The 14,788-nt window shown below is 36.1% G+C and overlaps 1 protein-coding gene across 4 annotated transcripts in view; it reads right to left on the reverse strand.

The window, feature by feature from the left end:
- Window positions 1-14,572, reverse strand: part of LOC100020400 (sodium-coupled monocarboxylate transporter 1-like) — a 124,274-nt gene extending 109,702 nt beyond the window's left edge. For 2 of the 4 annotated variants that reach the window (XM_056798751.1, XM_016425756.2), the window contains exon 1: window positions 14,142-14,572. In XM_056798751.1, coding sequence (XP_056654729.1) covers window positions 14,142-14,492 — 351 coding nt within the window. In that variant the 5' untranslated portion in view covers window positions 14,493-14,572. Of the gene's footprint in view, window positions 1-11,021; window positions 13,485-14,141 lie in introns of those variants that run through there. The other 2 variants (XM_007503299.3, XM_016425758.2) reach the window with 2 other exon arrangements.
- Window positions 14,573-14,788: the final 216 nt, after the last annotated feature.

Consider the following 14,788-nt stretch of genomic DNA (forward strand, 5'->3'; position numbering starts at 1 on the left):
GTCAAAAATGGAGAAAGAAAACTATAGACCAATTTCCTTAATGAGTATAGATGCGAAAATCTTAAATAGGATACTAGCAAAAAGACTCCAGCAAGTCATCATGAGGGTTATTCAGTATGACCAGGTATGACTCATACCAGGAATGCAAGGATGGTTCAATATGAGGAAAACCATCCACATAATTGACCATATTAACAAGCAGAGTGACAAAAATCACATGATTATCTCAGTAGATACAGAAAAGGCCTTTGACAAAATACAACACCCATTCCTATTGAAAAGACTAGAAAGTATAGAAATAGAAGGACCTTTACTAAAAATAATAAACAGTATCTATCTAAAACCATCAGCAAACATCACCTGCAATGGGGATAAACTAGAAGTCTTCCCAATAAGATCAGGAGTGAAACAAGGATTCCCATTATCAACTGTATTATTCAACATTGTACTAGAAAAACTAGCTGTAGTGATTAGAGATGAAAAAGCAATTGAAGGTATTAAAATAGGCAATGAGGAGACCAAGCTATGACACTTTGCAGATGATATGATATTCTACTTAAAGAATCCCAGAGAATCAACCAAAAAGCTAGTCAAAATAATCAACAACTTTAGCAAAGTTGCAGGATACAAAATATATCACATAAGTCATCAGCATTTCTATATATCTCCAACATATCTCAGTAGCAAGAATTAGAAAGAGAAATTCCATTTAAAATAAACCTAGCCAATATAAAATATTTGGGAATCTATCTGCCGAGACAAACACAGGAACTACATGAACACAACTACAAAAAAACTCTTCACACAATTAAAACTAGATCTAAACAATTGGACAAACATTGATTGCTAATGTGTAGGACAAGGTAACATAATAAAAATAACAATCCTACCCAAATTAATGTACTTATTTAGTGCCATACCCATTGAACTACCAAAAAACTTCTTCATGGAATTAGAAAAATCCATAACAAAGTTCATTTGGAAGAACAAAAGATCAAAGATATCCAGGGAAATCATGAGAAAAATGCAAAGGAAGGAGGATTTATAGTCCCAGATCTTAAACTATGCTATAAAGCAGTGGTCATCAAAATAATTTGGTACTGGTTAAGGGAAAGAAAAGAGTATCAGTGGAAAAGACTTGTGGTAAATTACCTCAGCAAGACAGTCTATGATAAGCTCAAAGATCCCAGCTTTTGGGACCAAAACCCACTATTTGATAAAAACTGCTGGGAAAATTGAAAGACAGCATGGGAGAGATTAGGTTTGGACCAACATCTCACACCTTACACCAAGATAAACTCAGAATGGGTGAATGACCTGAATATAAAGAAGGAAACTATAAGCAAATTAGGTGAACAAAAATAGTATACATGTTAGATCTTTGGGAAAGGAAAGACTTTAAAACCAAGCAAGGGCTAGAAAAAAATCAGAAAATGTAAAATCAATAATTTTGATTCCATCAAATTAAAAAGATTTTGCACAAACAAAACTAATGCATCCAAAATTAGAAGGGAAGCAAAAAATTGGGAAACAATAAATATTACAAAAACCTCTGACAAAGGTCTAATTACTCAAATTTGTAAAGAACTAAACCGATTGTACAAAAAAAATCAAGCCATTCTCCAATTGACAAATGGGCAAGGGACATGAATAGGCAATTTTCAGTTAGTGAAATCAAAACTCTAAATAAGCAAATGAAAAAGTGTTCTAAATCTCTTATAATCAGAGAGATGCCAATTAACATAACTCTGAGGTACCACCTTGCTCCTAGCAGATTGGCTAACGTGACAGTAACAGAAAGTAATGAATGCTGGAGGGGATGTGGCAAAGTCAGGACATTAATGCATTGCTGGTGGAGTTGTGAATTGATCCAATCATTCTGGAGGGCAATTTGGAACTATGCCCAAAGGGCATTAAAGACTGTCTGCCCTTTGATCCAGCCATAGCACTGCTGGGTTTGTGCCCTAAAGAGATAACAAGGAAAGAGACATGTACAAAAATATTCATAGCTGGGCTCTTTGTTGTGGCAAAAAATTGGAAAATGAGAGGATGCCCTTCAATTAGGAAATGGCTGAACAAATTGTGGTATATGTTGGTGATGGAATATTATTGTGCTCAAAGGAATAATAAACTGGAGGAATTCCATGAGAATTGGAACAACCTCCAGGAATTGATGCAGAGTGAGAGGAGCAGAACCAGGAGAACATTGTACACAGAGACTGATACACTGTGGTACAATCGAATGTAATGGACTTCCCCATTAGTGGTAATGATCCTGAACAATTTGGAGGAATCTACGAAAAAAACCCCTATCCACATTCAGAAAAAAAAACTGTGGGAGTAGAAATACAGAAGAAAAACAACTGCTTGAATACATGGGTTGAAGGGATATAGCTGGGAATGTAGAATGTAAATGAACATCCTAATGCAAACACCAACAACATGGAAATACATTCTGATCAAGGACAAAAGTAACACCCAATGAAATTGCATGTTGTCTGCGGGAAGGGTGAGTGGAGTGGAGGGAGGGAAATAATGTAATTATTTTAACAAGGAATAATGTTCTAAATTGACTAAATAAATTAATTCAAATAAAAAATGAAAGAGAACAAAACATTAAAAATAAATAAATAAATGTTTTTTTTAAAAAGCTGACTCTAATGAGCAAAGTGCTCATGGACTAGACTTATGTATATGTTTCTAATATTTCACATGATTGATTGCTGAGTCCTTAAATTTGGATGCAATTAAATTCTGTTGATCTTAAAAGCCAAATCTATGCTGTTATCTCTTGTGTGTAAGCTCACAGACAAGTTTTAGTGTCCTTTGGAATTTCAAAGATTTACACTTGCATTTCTAAAATAAGACTGGCAGCTTTCCAGAAAGAAGAGTCCTGGTCCAGATACCCGGTGACCGATTGTGTAATCATCCATCCTTTTGGCTTTGTCATTCACCTGTTAAAACTTCTGATGTACCAAATGGGTGATGGACATCTGGCCACTCCCCACCCCTTGTGTAACTATCCTTAATAATCAGATCAGCTCCTTTATTCGGAGTCACTCTCCCTTCCTGACCATCTGAGAAGGAGAAGAAGCTTACAAGCTTAACATGATGCTGATGACTCCTGTGTCTCTGTGTCTATTTTCTCTCTTTATGTCCTTCCTACCTTAATCTTTAACCCTTCTACCCATATTCCCACAATTACTGGTTTCCCTTTTGGGTGCTCAAACCCACACAAGAATATCTTGTAGCTGCAAGTTGGATACACAACCCAAGACACTGGAATAGACCACTGTATAAGCTTAGGACATTATTTTTCCATCCCAAGAATGGAGTTCAGCTTCAACATGCAGTCAAAGTAGGGAAAAAACACAAATGAGCATAAATAAGAGAAAAAACCTGATGCTGGAAAACTAAGCAACTGAGATGACCAGAATGCAAGCTCAGAAGTGGAAAACAATATATAGATGAAAATATGTGAAGACTAAAGGGAAAATGTAAAAGGATATCAAGCCCAAAATGATCTCCTGTAAGAGCTTCAAAAGAAGATAAAATATAAATAATAAGAGCCTCAGAAAAAAAAGAAAATGATAGAAAATTTAACATCTTAGAACAAAAATTCACTGAAAGAAACAGTTCCCCAAAAGGAAATATAAAATCTCAAACAAGAAAACAATTCCCTAAAAATTGAAGGTACAAATTATATCAAAGAAGAAATTGGTTCCCTAAAATTAAAAATCAAATAAATGGGAGATAATGACTCTATCATATATCAGGAAACAATATAACAAAAATCAGAGAAAGAAAACTATAGACCAATGTCCTTAATAAATAAATATGCAAAATAAATCTTAAATAGAATACTAGCAAAAAGACTCCAGCAAGTGATCATGAGAGTTATTCATTATGATCAAGTAGGATTTTTATAAGGAATGCAAGGATGGTTCAGTATCAGGAAAACCACCCACATAATTGATCATATCAATAATTGAACCAACAGAAGTCACATCATTATCTCAATAGATGAAGAAAAAGCCCTTTACAAAATTTAACACCCATTCCTATTGAAAACACTAGAGTATAGGAATAGAACAGTCATTCCAAAAATAATAGAGTATATATTTAAAACCATCAGCAAATGTCATCTGCAATGGGAACAAGTTAGAAGCCTTCCTAATAAGATCAGGAGTGAAGCAAGGATGCCCATTATCACCTCTATAATTTAATATTGTACTAGAAATGCTTAAAGTAGCAATTAGAGAAGAAAAATAAATGGAAAGGATTAAAGTAACAAATGAGGAGACTAAACTATCACTTTTTGTGAATGATGTGATGATATACTTAAAGAATCCTAGAAAATCAACTACAAGAATAGTAGAAATAATTAACAACTTCAGCAAAGTTGCAGGGTACAAGACAAATCCCCATAAACCATCAACATTTTTATATATTTCCAAAAAAAGAGATAAGGCAAAATACTTGTACAAAATATCGTTCTTTGTGGTGGCAAAAAATGGAAAAATGAGGGGATGCCCTTCAATTGGGGAATGGCTAAAAAAATTGTGATATCTGGTAGTAATGGAATATTATTGTGCTGAAAGGAATAATGAACTGGAGGAATTCCATGTGAACTGTAATGACCTCCAGGAATTGATGCAGAGGAAAAGGAGCAGAACCAGGAGAACACTGTACACAGAAACTGATACATCATGGTACAATCAAATACAATAGACTTTTCTAATAGCAGCAATGCAATGAACCAGGACAACCCAGAGGGATTTACAAGAAAGAATGCATCCACATCCAGAGAAAGAACTGTGAGAATAGAAAAGCAGAAGAAAAACATATTATCAATCATGAATTAGATAGAGATATGATAAGGGTTGTGATGTTAAAAGATCAATCTGCTGCAAATATGAATAACAAGGAAATAGGTTTTGACAATGACACATGTATAACCCAGTGGAATTGCTTCTCAGCTCTAGAAGGGAGAATGGAGAGGGGAGGGGATTATGAATCATGTAACCATGGGAAACTATTCTAAAGAATAAAAAGAACGAAAAATTTTAAAATTCAAATGAGACCTTTATCATAAATTTGTTATAAAAATTATTTCTGAGTTGGTTGTTTCCCATCTGATCTATGTTACTTTGGTTTGTTTGTACAAAAGCTTTTTAATTTAATATATTCAAGATTATTCATTTTATATTTTATAATGCTCACTATCTCTTGTTTGGTAATAAATTTTTCCCTTCTTCATTGATATAACAAGTAAACAATTCTAAGTTTTCCCTAATTTACGTATGATACTCTTCATATCTAAATCATATTCCCATTTTGACCTTATCTCATTTATAGAGTGTGAGATATTGGTCTACATCTGATTTCTGCTATACTGTTTACCAGTTTTCCATTTGGTTTTTGTATGGAGTGCTCAGGGAGGGGTAGCATCTCTGGTATGGAGGGCTTGTCATGCCCTCCTAGGGCAGCTCTCCAGCCTCTGACCCCCACCTGACACCCAGCTCTCACTTGTGGCTCCCAGTAGCTGCTAGCATGTGGCAGTGGCCACACCCCGGGCAACGGCTTTGACAGGCCGGCTAAACCTTGTGAGGGTAGCCATTGGGTTGACGTCGACCCCTGGTGAACCAGGGCTTTGCTCACCCAGTATGTGAAGACTGTTTCGGCCGAACAGACAGAAGAAACCAATAAGAAGGTTCAACGACTGAGATGGCGACGCAGCAAAGCACTGTGGAGTGCTCAGGGCTTGTTGGAGCACAAAGGACAACATGGCCATCCAATGCAGCTGAGGAAGTCTCCAGGTGTAACGACTTTTCGTGCCACTGGACCCAGGCTTCCAACGCCGAGAGAGTGGGACTGTCTCTGTGCATCAACTTTTCCACTTAAATCTTCATGCACAAGTGTCTTTGTGCACACTCATCTATACATCATAGGTGAAAACGCACAAAGACAATTGTCATCCTCTGTTACTGAGAGACTACTACTTTTGTTAAATAGTAGGTTCTTATCCCAAAAAATGGAGTCTTTTGGTTTATCAAGCATTATGTTTATGTAAGTCATTTACCCTTGTATAGTAGTAGTATCTAATCCATTACATTGTTCCAGCATTCTATTCCTTAACTAGTACAATACTGTTTTGATGATTTTTGCTTTATAGTACAGAGTAAGATCTAGTACTGGTAGGCCACCTTCCAGCACATTTCTTTTTCACAAATTCCCTTGATATTCTTGACCTTTTTGTTCTTCTAAATGGACTTTATTATTTTTTCTAGTTCTATAAAATAATTTTTGATACTTTAATTGGTATACCACTGAATTATTTTACATAGAATCATCATTTTCAATTATATTTTCTTAGTCTACCCATGAGGAATTAATATTTTTCCAGTTGTTTAGATCTGACTTTTATTTGTGTGAAAAATGTTTTCTAAATGTGCTCATGTAATTCCTGTGTTTGTCTTGATGAGTAGATTCCCAGCTATTTTATACTGTTTAAAATTATTTTCAATGGAATTTCTCTAACTTTTGCTGATGAAATGTATAATATATAGAAATATTGATAATTTATGTGGGTTTATTTTAATATCGCAACTTTGCTAAACACAGTTCTTTGCCTTCTGGAATATAATATTCCAAGAATTTCAATCCTTTAATGTGGAGGCTTTTACATTCTGTGTAATCCTGAGTATTTTCTTCTTGGTTTGGGGGCTCTTGAATTTAGGTATAATATTTCTAGGAGTTGTCATTTAAGGATTTATTTCAGGAGGCAATCTTTGGGTTCTTTCCATTTCCATTTAACTTCTTGTTCAAGAATATCAGGGAAGTTTTCTTTGATAAATGCTTGTAGTATGTCTAGATTCTTTTTTATCATGATTTTAAATTTTCTCTCTTGGATCTATTGTCCATGTTATTTGCTTTTTCAATGAGACTTTTCATGCTTTTTTTTTGGCCTTTTTTCCATTCTTTTTATTTTATTTTATTGTTTCCTGATTTCTTTTGAAGTCATTAGCTTCAACTTGTCCATTTCTAATTTTTAAGGAATGATTTTCTCCCATTAGCTTTTGAATGTCTTTTTTCCATTTGGCCAGTTCAACTTTTTAAGCAGTTACTTTCTTCTTACATTACTTTCTTTTTTTCTTCCAATTTTTTCCTCTGACTCACTTGCTTTTTGAAATATTTTTGAGTTCTTTGAGAGCTTGAAACCAATTCGTATTTTCTTTAAAGTTTTTCATGTAGCTGCTTTGCTCTCTTTTTCTTCTCCCTTTTCTGAGTCTGTGCTTTGTTCTGTTTTCATTTTTTTCCATTTTAGGTTGTTTTTTTTTTTCATTTTCCAGGCTTTTCTTGACTTTTACTTTTATCTTAAAGATTGGGTCTGTTTTTAGCGGGTAGTGGGCACTTTCTTAAACTTCACCCTTTCCTTGATTCACTCTATACATGGGCTTAGAACTTTAAGCAGTGTGCTTAGGGGATGCCCTGCTGTTGACTTAGGCAAAGACTCAGGATTCTCAATGTTGGCTTGGCCCCATGTTCAGAGCCTGTAATGGTAGATGGGGGTGGGGCTTGCTATTGACTTGCACCAGTATTCCTTTAGTGGAACCTTGCTATAGACTGTTTCTCCCATCACCCCATTGAACCAGATCCTCTCTGCCTATATTTCAAGATATTTTCTATAGGAAAGTTACTTCACTCTGTCTCCTTATTGGTTCTTTCTCTCCAGTATTCATTGTCTTTTTTTTTAACCCTTACCTTCCATCTAGGAGCCATTGGCTCCAAGGCAGAAGAGTGGAAAGGGCTAGGCAATAGGAGTCAAGTGACTTGCCCAGGGTCACACATCTGGGAAGTGTCTGAGGCCAGATTTGAAACCAGGACCTCCTGTCTCTAGGCCTGACCCTTAATCCACTGAGCTACCCAACTTCCCCCTCCAGTATTCATTTTCAAGCATTATTTAAGGTTGGTTGGAAAGCATTAGATTCTCAGAGTAGTTTGAGCTTTCCCTGCTTCTACTCTGCCATGTTTGCTCTGCCCTCCCCCAGCTTAACAGTTACTGTTTAATTAGTCTTCTCCTGTATTAAGAATCCACTCCAAACCTGAGAAAGGGGCTCATAATTTCTTAGGCAATTGGCAGGTATTGCTTAATGAATCAATATACTTAGATCAAATCTTTTTTTCCTCAGTCATTTCATCTTTTTGAAATAATTTTGTAACTAAGAATTAAGGGTTTTAGACAGGAGATAGAGATCATAGCAGATTAACTGGATAACTTTGATTTCGTAAAATTTGAAATACCTTATATGAAAAGAAAATCAATACAATTAGAATTGGGAAATATATAATTAGCTGGAAAAATTTACAAAAAATTCTTTAAAGTCTAGAATCATATAGATACATATGTATTGTATGTGTGACTCCATGTTCAATTCAAAAATATGTATACAAGAGCAATTATCCACTAGTAGATAAAGGAAAGGAACACAAGCTATTAATGAAAATGCTCTAAAATATAAAAGTATGAAAAAATTAAATTAAAAAATATTAGATTTCTTTTGGTTGCTGAATGGTAATTCAGTGGACTATATTTTTCTCAGCTGTATATTTCAATGATTCTCAAAGATATTTTGTTCCTTATACTTTCTTCAACAACAACAGCAACAAAGAATATTGTGAACTCTCAGAGAAATTAACATACTACTAATAATATTAGATAATTGGTATGCATTCATTAATAAATCACTATGCTCAGAAGACAAACCTTTGTTTCCTCAAGTCATTTGGTCCTCTGCTTGTTGCATATTATTAACATAAGTAATATTATTCAGGTGATCTACTGAAAACCATTAACAGTAGAAATAGAAATTAAAATAATCCTGATATTCTACTTACTGGCTATCATATTGTCAAAAATAGCCAAAGAAAGAAAATGATGGTTGAAGGGGTTGTAGAAAAAGACACATTAACATACTGTTCATGGAGGTGTCAAATGGTTCAGCCATTCTGGAAAGCAAGTCAAGAACTTAATAACTACTCTGCCTTTAGCAGAGAGAGAGATTCAACTAACAACTAAAAAGCTTTCCCTCACGACTATCTCATATCTTTGTGCCAGGTTTGCAAGCTATTTCCAATGCTCATCTGTTTTCCCTTTCCAACTAATTGGTCTCCAATGACAAAATCACTTCTGGTTCTTTTTTAGGGGGAGGGAACTGATAAAAGTGAGAGAGTGTGTATGTATGTGTATGTGTGTTTCCTCATAATCTATTTTAAAAAATAACAACTAAAAAATTGACCCAGAACTGGGTAAAGGGCAATGGAGCTTCCAACTGGTTCCTGCTCCCAGCACCAGTTCAAGGGTTCTCCCTGACTTATCGCTTTCTGCCCTGGTGTTCAATCTCCCTTATTCTGTGTAGACATTAGAATATTCCTGAAGATATGCTATGGGCTATCTTTACTCCAGTATTCACAGACTTCTTTGGTTCTTTTCATGGACTGACCCTGGGTTGGAAAAATTTCTCCTTGTGACTTTTACTTGACTTTCCTGATCAGATTTCACTCTGACATGTTTTCTAGATTGTTGTAAATGAGGTGTGTTATATGAGCTAGGCAAAAATGCTGACTTACTCTGCCCAAGTGATACTTCCTTTGGTTGTTTACCTTCATTTTCAAAAAGAACCAATGACATCTTGGAGTAATGTCTTGATTTATGGGTAACTTACTTTAAAAAAAAAAGGACAACCTAGCAGATCAGCTAATATGACAACAAAGGAAAGTAATAAATGTTGGAGGGGATGTGGCAAAATTAGGACACTAATGCATTGCTGGTAGAGTTGCTAATTAATCCAACCATTCTGGAAGGCAATTTGAAATTATGCCCAAAGGACTTTAAATGACTGTCTGCCCTTTGATCCAGCCCTACCACTGCTGGGTTTGTACACCAAAGAGATAAGGAAAAATACATGTACAAAAGTATTTATAGTCTCACTCTTTGTAGTGGCAAAAAATTGGAAAATGAGGGAGGGGGGTGACCCTCAATTGGGGAAGGGCTGAACAAATTGTGGTATCTGTTGGTTATGGAATACTATTGTGCTAAATGGAATAATAAACTGGAGAAATTCCATGTGAACTGGAACGACCTCCAGGAATTGATGCATAGTGAAAGGAGCAGAACCAGGACAAAATTGTACACAGAGACTGATCACCATGGCACAATCAAACATAATGGACTTCTGTACTAGCAGCAATGCAATGATACATGACAATTCTGAGGGAGGTATGAGAAAGAACCTATCCACATTCAGAGAAAGACCTGTGGGAGTAGAAACACAGAAGAAAAACATTTCCTTGATCACATAGTTCAATGGGGATATTTTCAGAGATATAATTTCTAAATGATCACTCTATTGCAAATATTAATAATCCAGAAATAGGTCTTGATCAATGATATATGTAAGGCCCAGTTGAATTGCTTATTGGATATGGAAGGAGGGAGAGAGGAGGGGAGAGAAAGAATACGAATCAGGTAACCATGGAAAAATATTCTAAATTAATTAACTAAATAAATGTTTAAAAATAAAAATTTTTAAATTTAATTTAATTTTAAAAAATAAAGTTAATATGCTTAAACTAAAACTTTAGGGAAAACCTGGGTAAGTTCAGGTATCTTTTCCATGGTTTAGGAAAGAAATCTCAAAAGCATCCTTGTAACCTGTATTCCTAGACCCCACTACTACTTCTCCATTCACTACATCTCTTGTGCACTCTTGGAACAGTTCCCTAACTTGATTCCTTGTCTCATAGGAAAAAAAATAAGACCCTTGAGAGCAGACTGGTTTTTCATTTAACCTTTTAATCCCCAGGCTTGGATCAGAGTACTGATAGGCCATGGGACCAAAACCTCCCCTTCCCCAATCCCTACAGAAACTAATAGCCCGCCCCCCAAACATCTGCCAACCCCAACACCTGCTTGCCTGGCCAAACAACAGAAGTTCCCATTCTTTAGACTAAACATGTACCTCCTGCATGGCTGAGTATCAGTCAGGGAACCTGCCCCTCACCCCATGAACTTAATCCAAGTAGCTCACCTTGCCCAGATACAAACAATAGAGGCAACACAAGTTACCTCATTCCTGACAACACCTTATTCCTCCAACCCAATAACATTATTACACTTTTCCCCTCTCAGGTGGAGATTTAGCAGTCATATTTACTGATGTCAGTCTTTCCTGCCCTCACTCTTTCCTTTCCTTCCCTCTCCCTCCCTAGGGACTCTATAGTCATCTCTACTGGCACCAGGATCACACTCTTGCCCCTTCCTTTCCTCCAATAATGCTTTGCTACTTTACCTCTCTCTGGTTTCATTAGTCTCTTATATCAAACCCCCATCAGTCAGACTGACAAGTACCCATAACTTTTATTTTAATTGAGTAGCTGGTATGAGGCCTGAAATAGCCTCAGAACTATATTTCCTTGCCTCCAGGCTCAACTCTTTTCTTATTTTCTATGCCTTTTGGGAGAGAAGAGAATTAATGTATTTCATACCTACAAAGAAGTAGCCCCAGAAGGTTATTAAGTGTTACAATAAAGATGATCAGGGGCCAAGTACACTGGCTGCTTAATTCACCTTTCAGGGAACTAGGTAATTCCTATAGAATTAGTGTCACAATAGTGGCAGCCTTGGCAAGTCTAGTAGCCAGAAAATCTAAGATTTGCACCCACTGTCTAAGTAATTCTGAGCAAGTCTCCTAATGTTTCCAGGTAATAATCCAAGACTAGAGAGGGAGGAAGAATCTAGGATTGCAAGAAAGAATCACCTACCCAATGAAATTGAGCATAATACTCCAGGGGAGGAAGTACACATTTAATGGAAAAGAACATTTCCTTACAAAAAAATTCCTTACAAAACAATCAGATCTGAAAATAAAATTCAATTATCAAATTTAACACTCAAGGGAAACACAAAAAGGTAAATATGAAAAAAAAAGACAACCTAAAAGGATTTAGTCCAGTTAAACTGATCATATTCCTTGAGATTTCTACATATAAGAGATATATAAGATACTTAAGGTAAGGTAATCAAGGGAAACAATGAAGTTGAACTGATTGCATTATTACATAAGGTAATTACTAAAATATATAAGATCTATGATCCTAGAAAAGTACTTAAGGTACCTAAATTACTGAGGATGGTTAAGGTATGAAAGACACAAGAATTTTATCACTATTAGGGCCCTGAATAGGAGCATTCATAGACAGAGAGCAGTGAGTACATTGAATATAATGGCATGATATCCAAAAAGAAAAAAGAAAAACAAGATAGATATAAAAAAGAGGAATACCATGGGAAAAGAGTAAAAGAGAGAAAATTAAGGCATGTAAGAATCAATATAGTAGCAGAGAAAGGAACATGGAGGGTGGTGGCAGATAAAGCTTGAACATTTCCATCATAATAATTGACCCAAAATAAGAATAGCAACCACGTGCAATTAGCTATAGAAGCCTATTTAAGTGTATATGGAAGTAGGAAGAAGAGGGGTAAATAAGAAAAGGGAGGGATGAAAAAAGGGAGGGTGAGCTCAGGGAGGTGGCAGTCAGAAAGGAAAATATTTGTGAAGAGAGACTAAAAAGAGGAAGAGAAGGATAAATAGTGGGGAAATAAGATGGAGGAAAACATAATCACAACTATGAATCTAAATATAATGAACTCATCTACAAAACAGAAGAGTGAATTTAAAAGTTAGAATCCCACAATATATTGTCTATAAGAAGTACATTTAATATAGACACACACAGAGTAAAGGTAAAGGACTGGAACAGAATCTACTATCAGATTTATTAATGTGACAAAAAAAAAGGAAAATGATAAATGTTGGCGTGAATGTGGAGTAATTAGAAAATTAAGATATTGGTGGAACAATGAACTGATACAATCATTCTGGAGAGCATTTGGAACAATACCCAAAAAGCCAACAAATTGTGCATACTCTTTTACCCAGAAATACCCCTACAGGTCTGTATCCCAAAGAGATCAAAGATAGAGGGAAAGTGTCTACTCAAACAAAAATATTTATAGTGGCTTTTTTGTGTTGACAAAGAACTGAAAACAGAAGGAATGTTCATCAATTGGGAAATGGCTAAACAAGTTGGTAGGGTATGATTGTGATGGAGTACTATTGTACCATAAGAAATGATGAGCAAGATGATCACAAAAAAAAAAAAAAACTGGACTTATTTGAATTAATGCAAAGTGAAATGAATAAAACCAGAAGAGCATTGTATGCAATAATGGGAATAAAATATGATGATCAACTATGAATGACAACTATTAGCAGCAATATAAGAATCTAGGAAAACTCAGACTCATGAGGAAAAAGGCAATCCACTGTTGTAGGAAGAAGTGACAAAAGTCTGAGTTGCAGATTGTAGCATTCCATTCTTCATTTCCTCCATTAACTTATTTCTAGTGTAAGCCATATGTTTTCTTTCACATCATAACAAACATGGAAATATGTATTATACAAAAACACATGTACAACCTATATCATATTGCCTACCACCTAAGGGAAGGGGTAGGGATTGGAAGGAAGGAGAGAATATGGATTGCACAATGTCAGAAACTATTAAAATTACACTGACATGTCATCTGGGAAAACAAATTTTAAACTTATAAAAAAGTCCATAAGTATTTATTAATTGCCTATATGTGCCAGGCACAGTGCTAAAAGGATACAAAGAAAACCAAAGACAACTCCTACCCTCAAGGAGCTCCCAGTCCAATAGGAGAGACAACATACAACTATAAACCAAGGAAAACATAGGATAAAAGGTCCTAGCATTGAGCATCAAGAACTTGCAAAAAGGGAGTTTTTAGCTGGGTCTTAGAGGAAGCCTAATTTTTTAGCTTTTCTTTATGTCTTGTTATTCCACTCCCCACTTAGCTGGAGGCCTAATATATAATCAGTGCTTCAAAGTAGATGATTTATTTTTATCCTTTCTTTGTTTCTTAAATGCCTCATGTGCTCAATACACACTAGATACTTCCATGCTAGATGACCTTCTATTTTGGACTTTTTAAAAATCTTATGCCCTCTCCCCTCAAGTACCCAGCTTCTAGGCTAAATTACCACCCATTCCACCTTGTCCACCTCATAGGTGCTGGTGATCTTGAGCCGGTAGAAGATAGGCAGGTAGACCTCCCCTGTGATGCCGATCACTATGGTGAAGGTCAGGATATCGTATAGGTATATGGCGCCATAGTAGTACACCTCAACGGGCATGCCCAGTACGGTGAGGGCAGAAAGGAAACTGGCCAAGAGTGACAGTGACACAGTATACCCAGGCATCTGGCGCCCACCCATGAGGAAGTCTGAGTCTGAATCGTGTCTCTCAGTCAAATAATAGTAGAGGCCTATTAAAGCTGAGATTAACAGCATGGCCCCAAACACAAAGTAGTCATATATGCTTAAATCCGTTATATCCGATTTCATGGTTGGTGGAAAGGGATTGTAGGCACTCCCCCCGGGTCCCCAGCCACCCTAGGGGGAAGACTCTAGGATCCCTCCCAGAGAAGCCTTACTAGTGATCTCTCCTTCCTCTATTTCAACATAATTGGTTGCCTTGGTAATTCTGCAAGCTTGCTGGCATTGGCAAGTGCAGTCTGGAAAGACTTTGAGTTTCTATCCTACCTACCTCAGTCATCTATTAACTTTGTGTCCCTGGTACAGTCATTCCTTCTGTATGGATGATTTTCATCTAGTGAGGATAACAACACTTACCACCCCTA

Source organism: Monodelphis domestica, chromosome 5, assembly GCF_027887165.1.
Source record: "Monodelphis domestica isolate mMonDom1 chromosome 5, mMonDom1.pri, whole genome shotgun sequence".
In the NCBI taxonomy this organism is placed as follows: Eukaryota; Metazoa; Chordata; class Mammalia; order Didelphimorphia; family Didelphidae; genus Monodelphis; species Monodelphis domestica.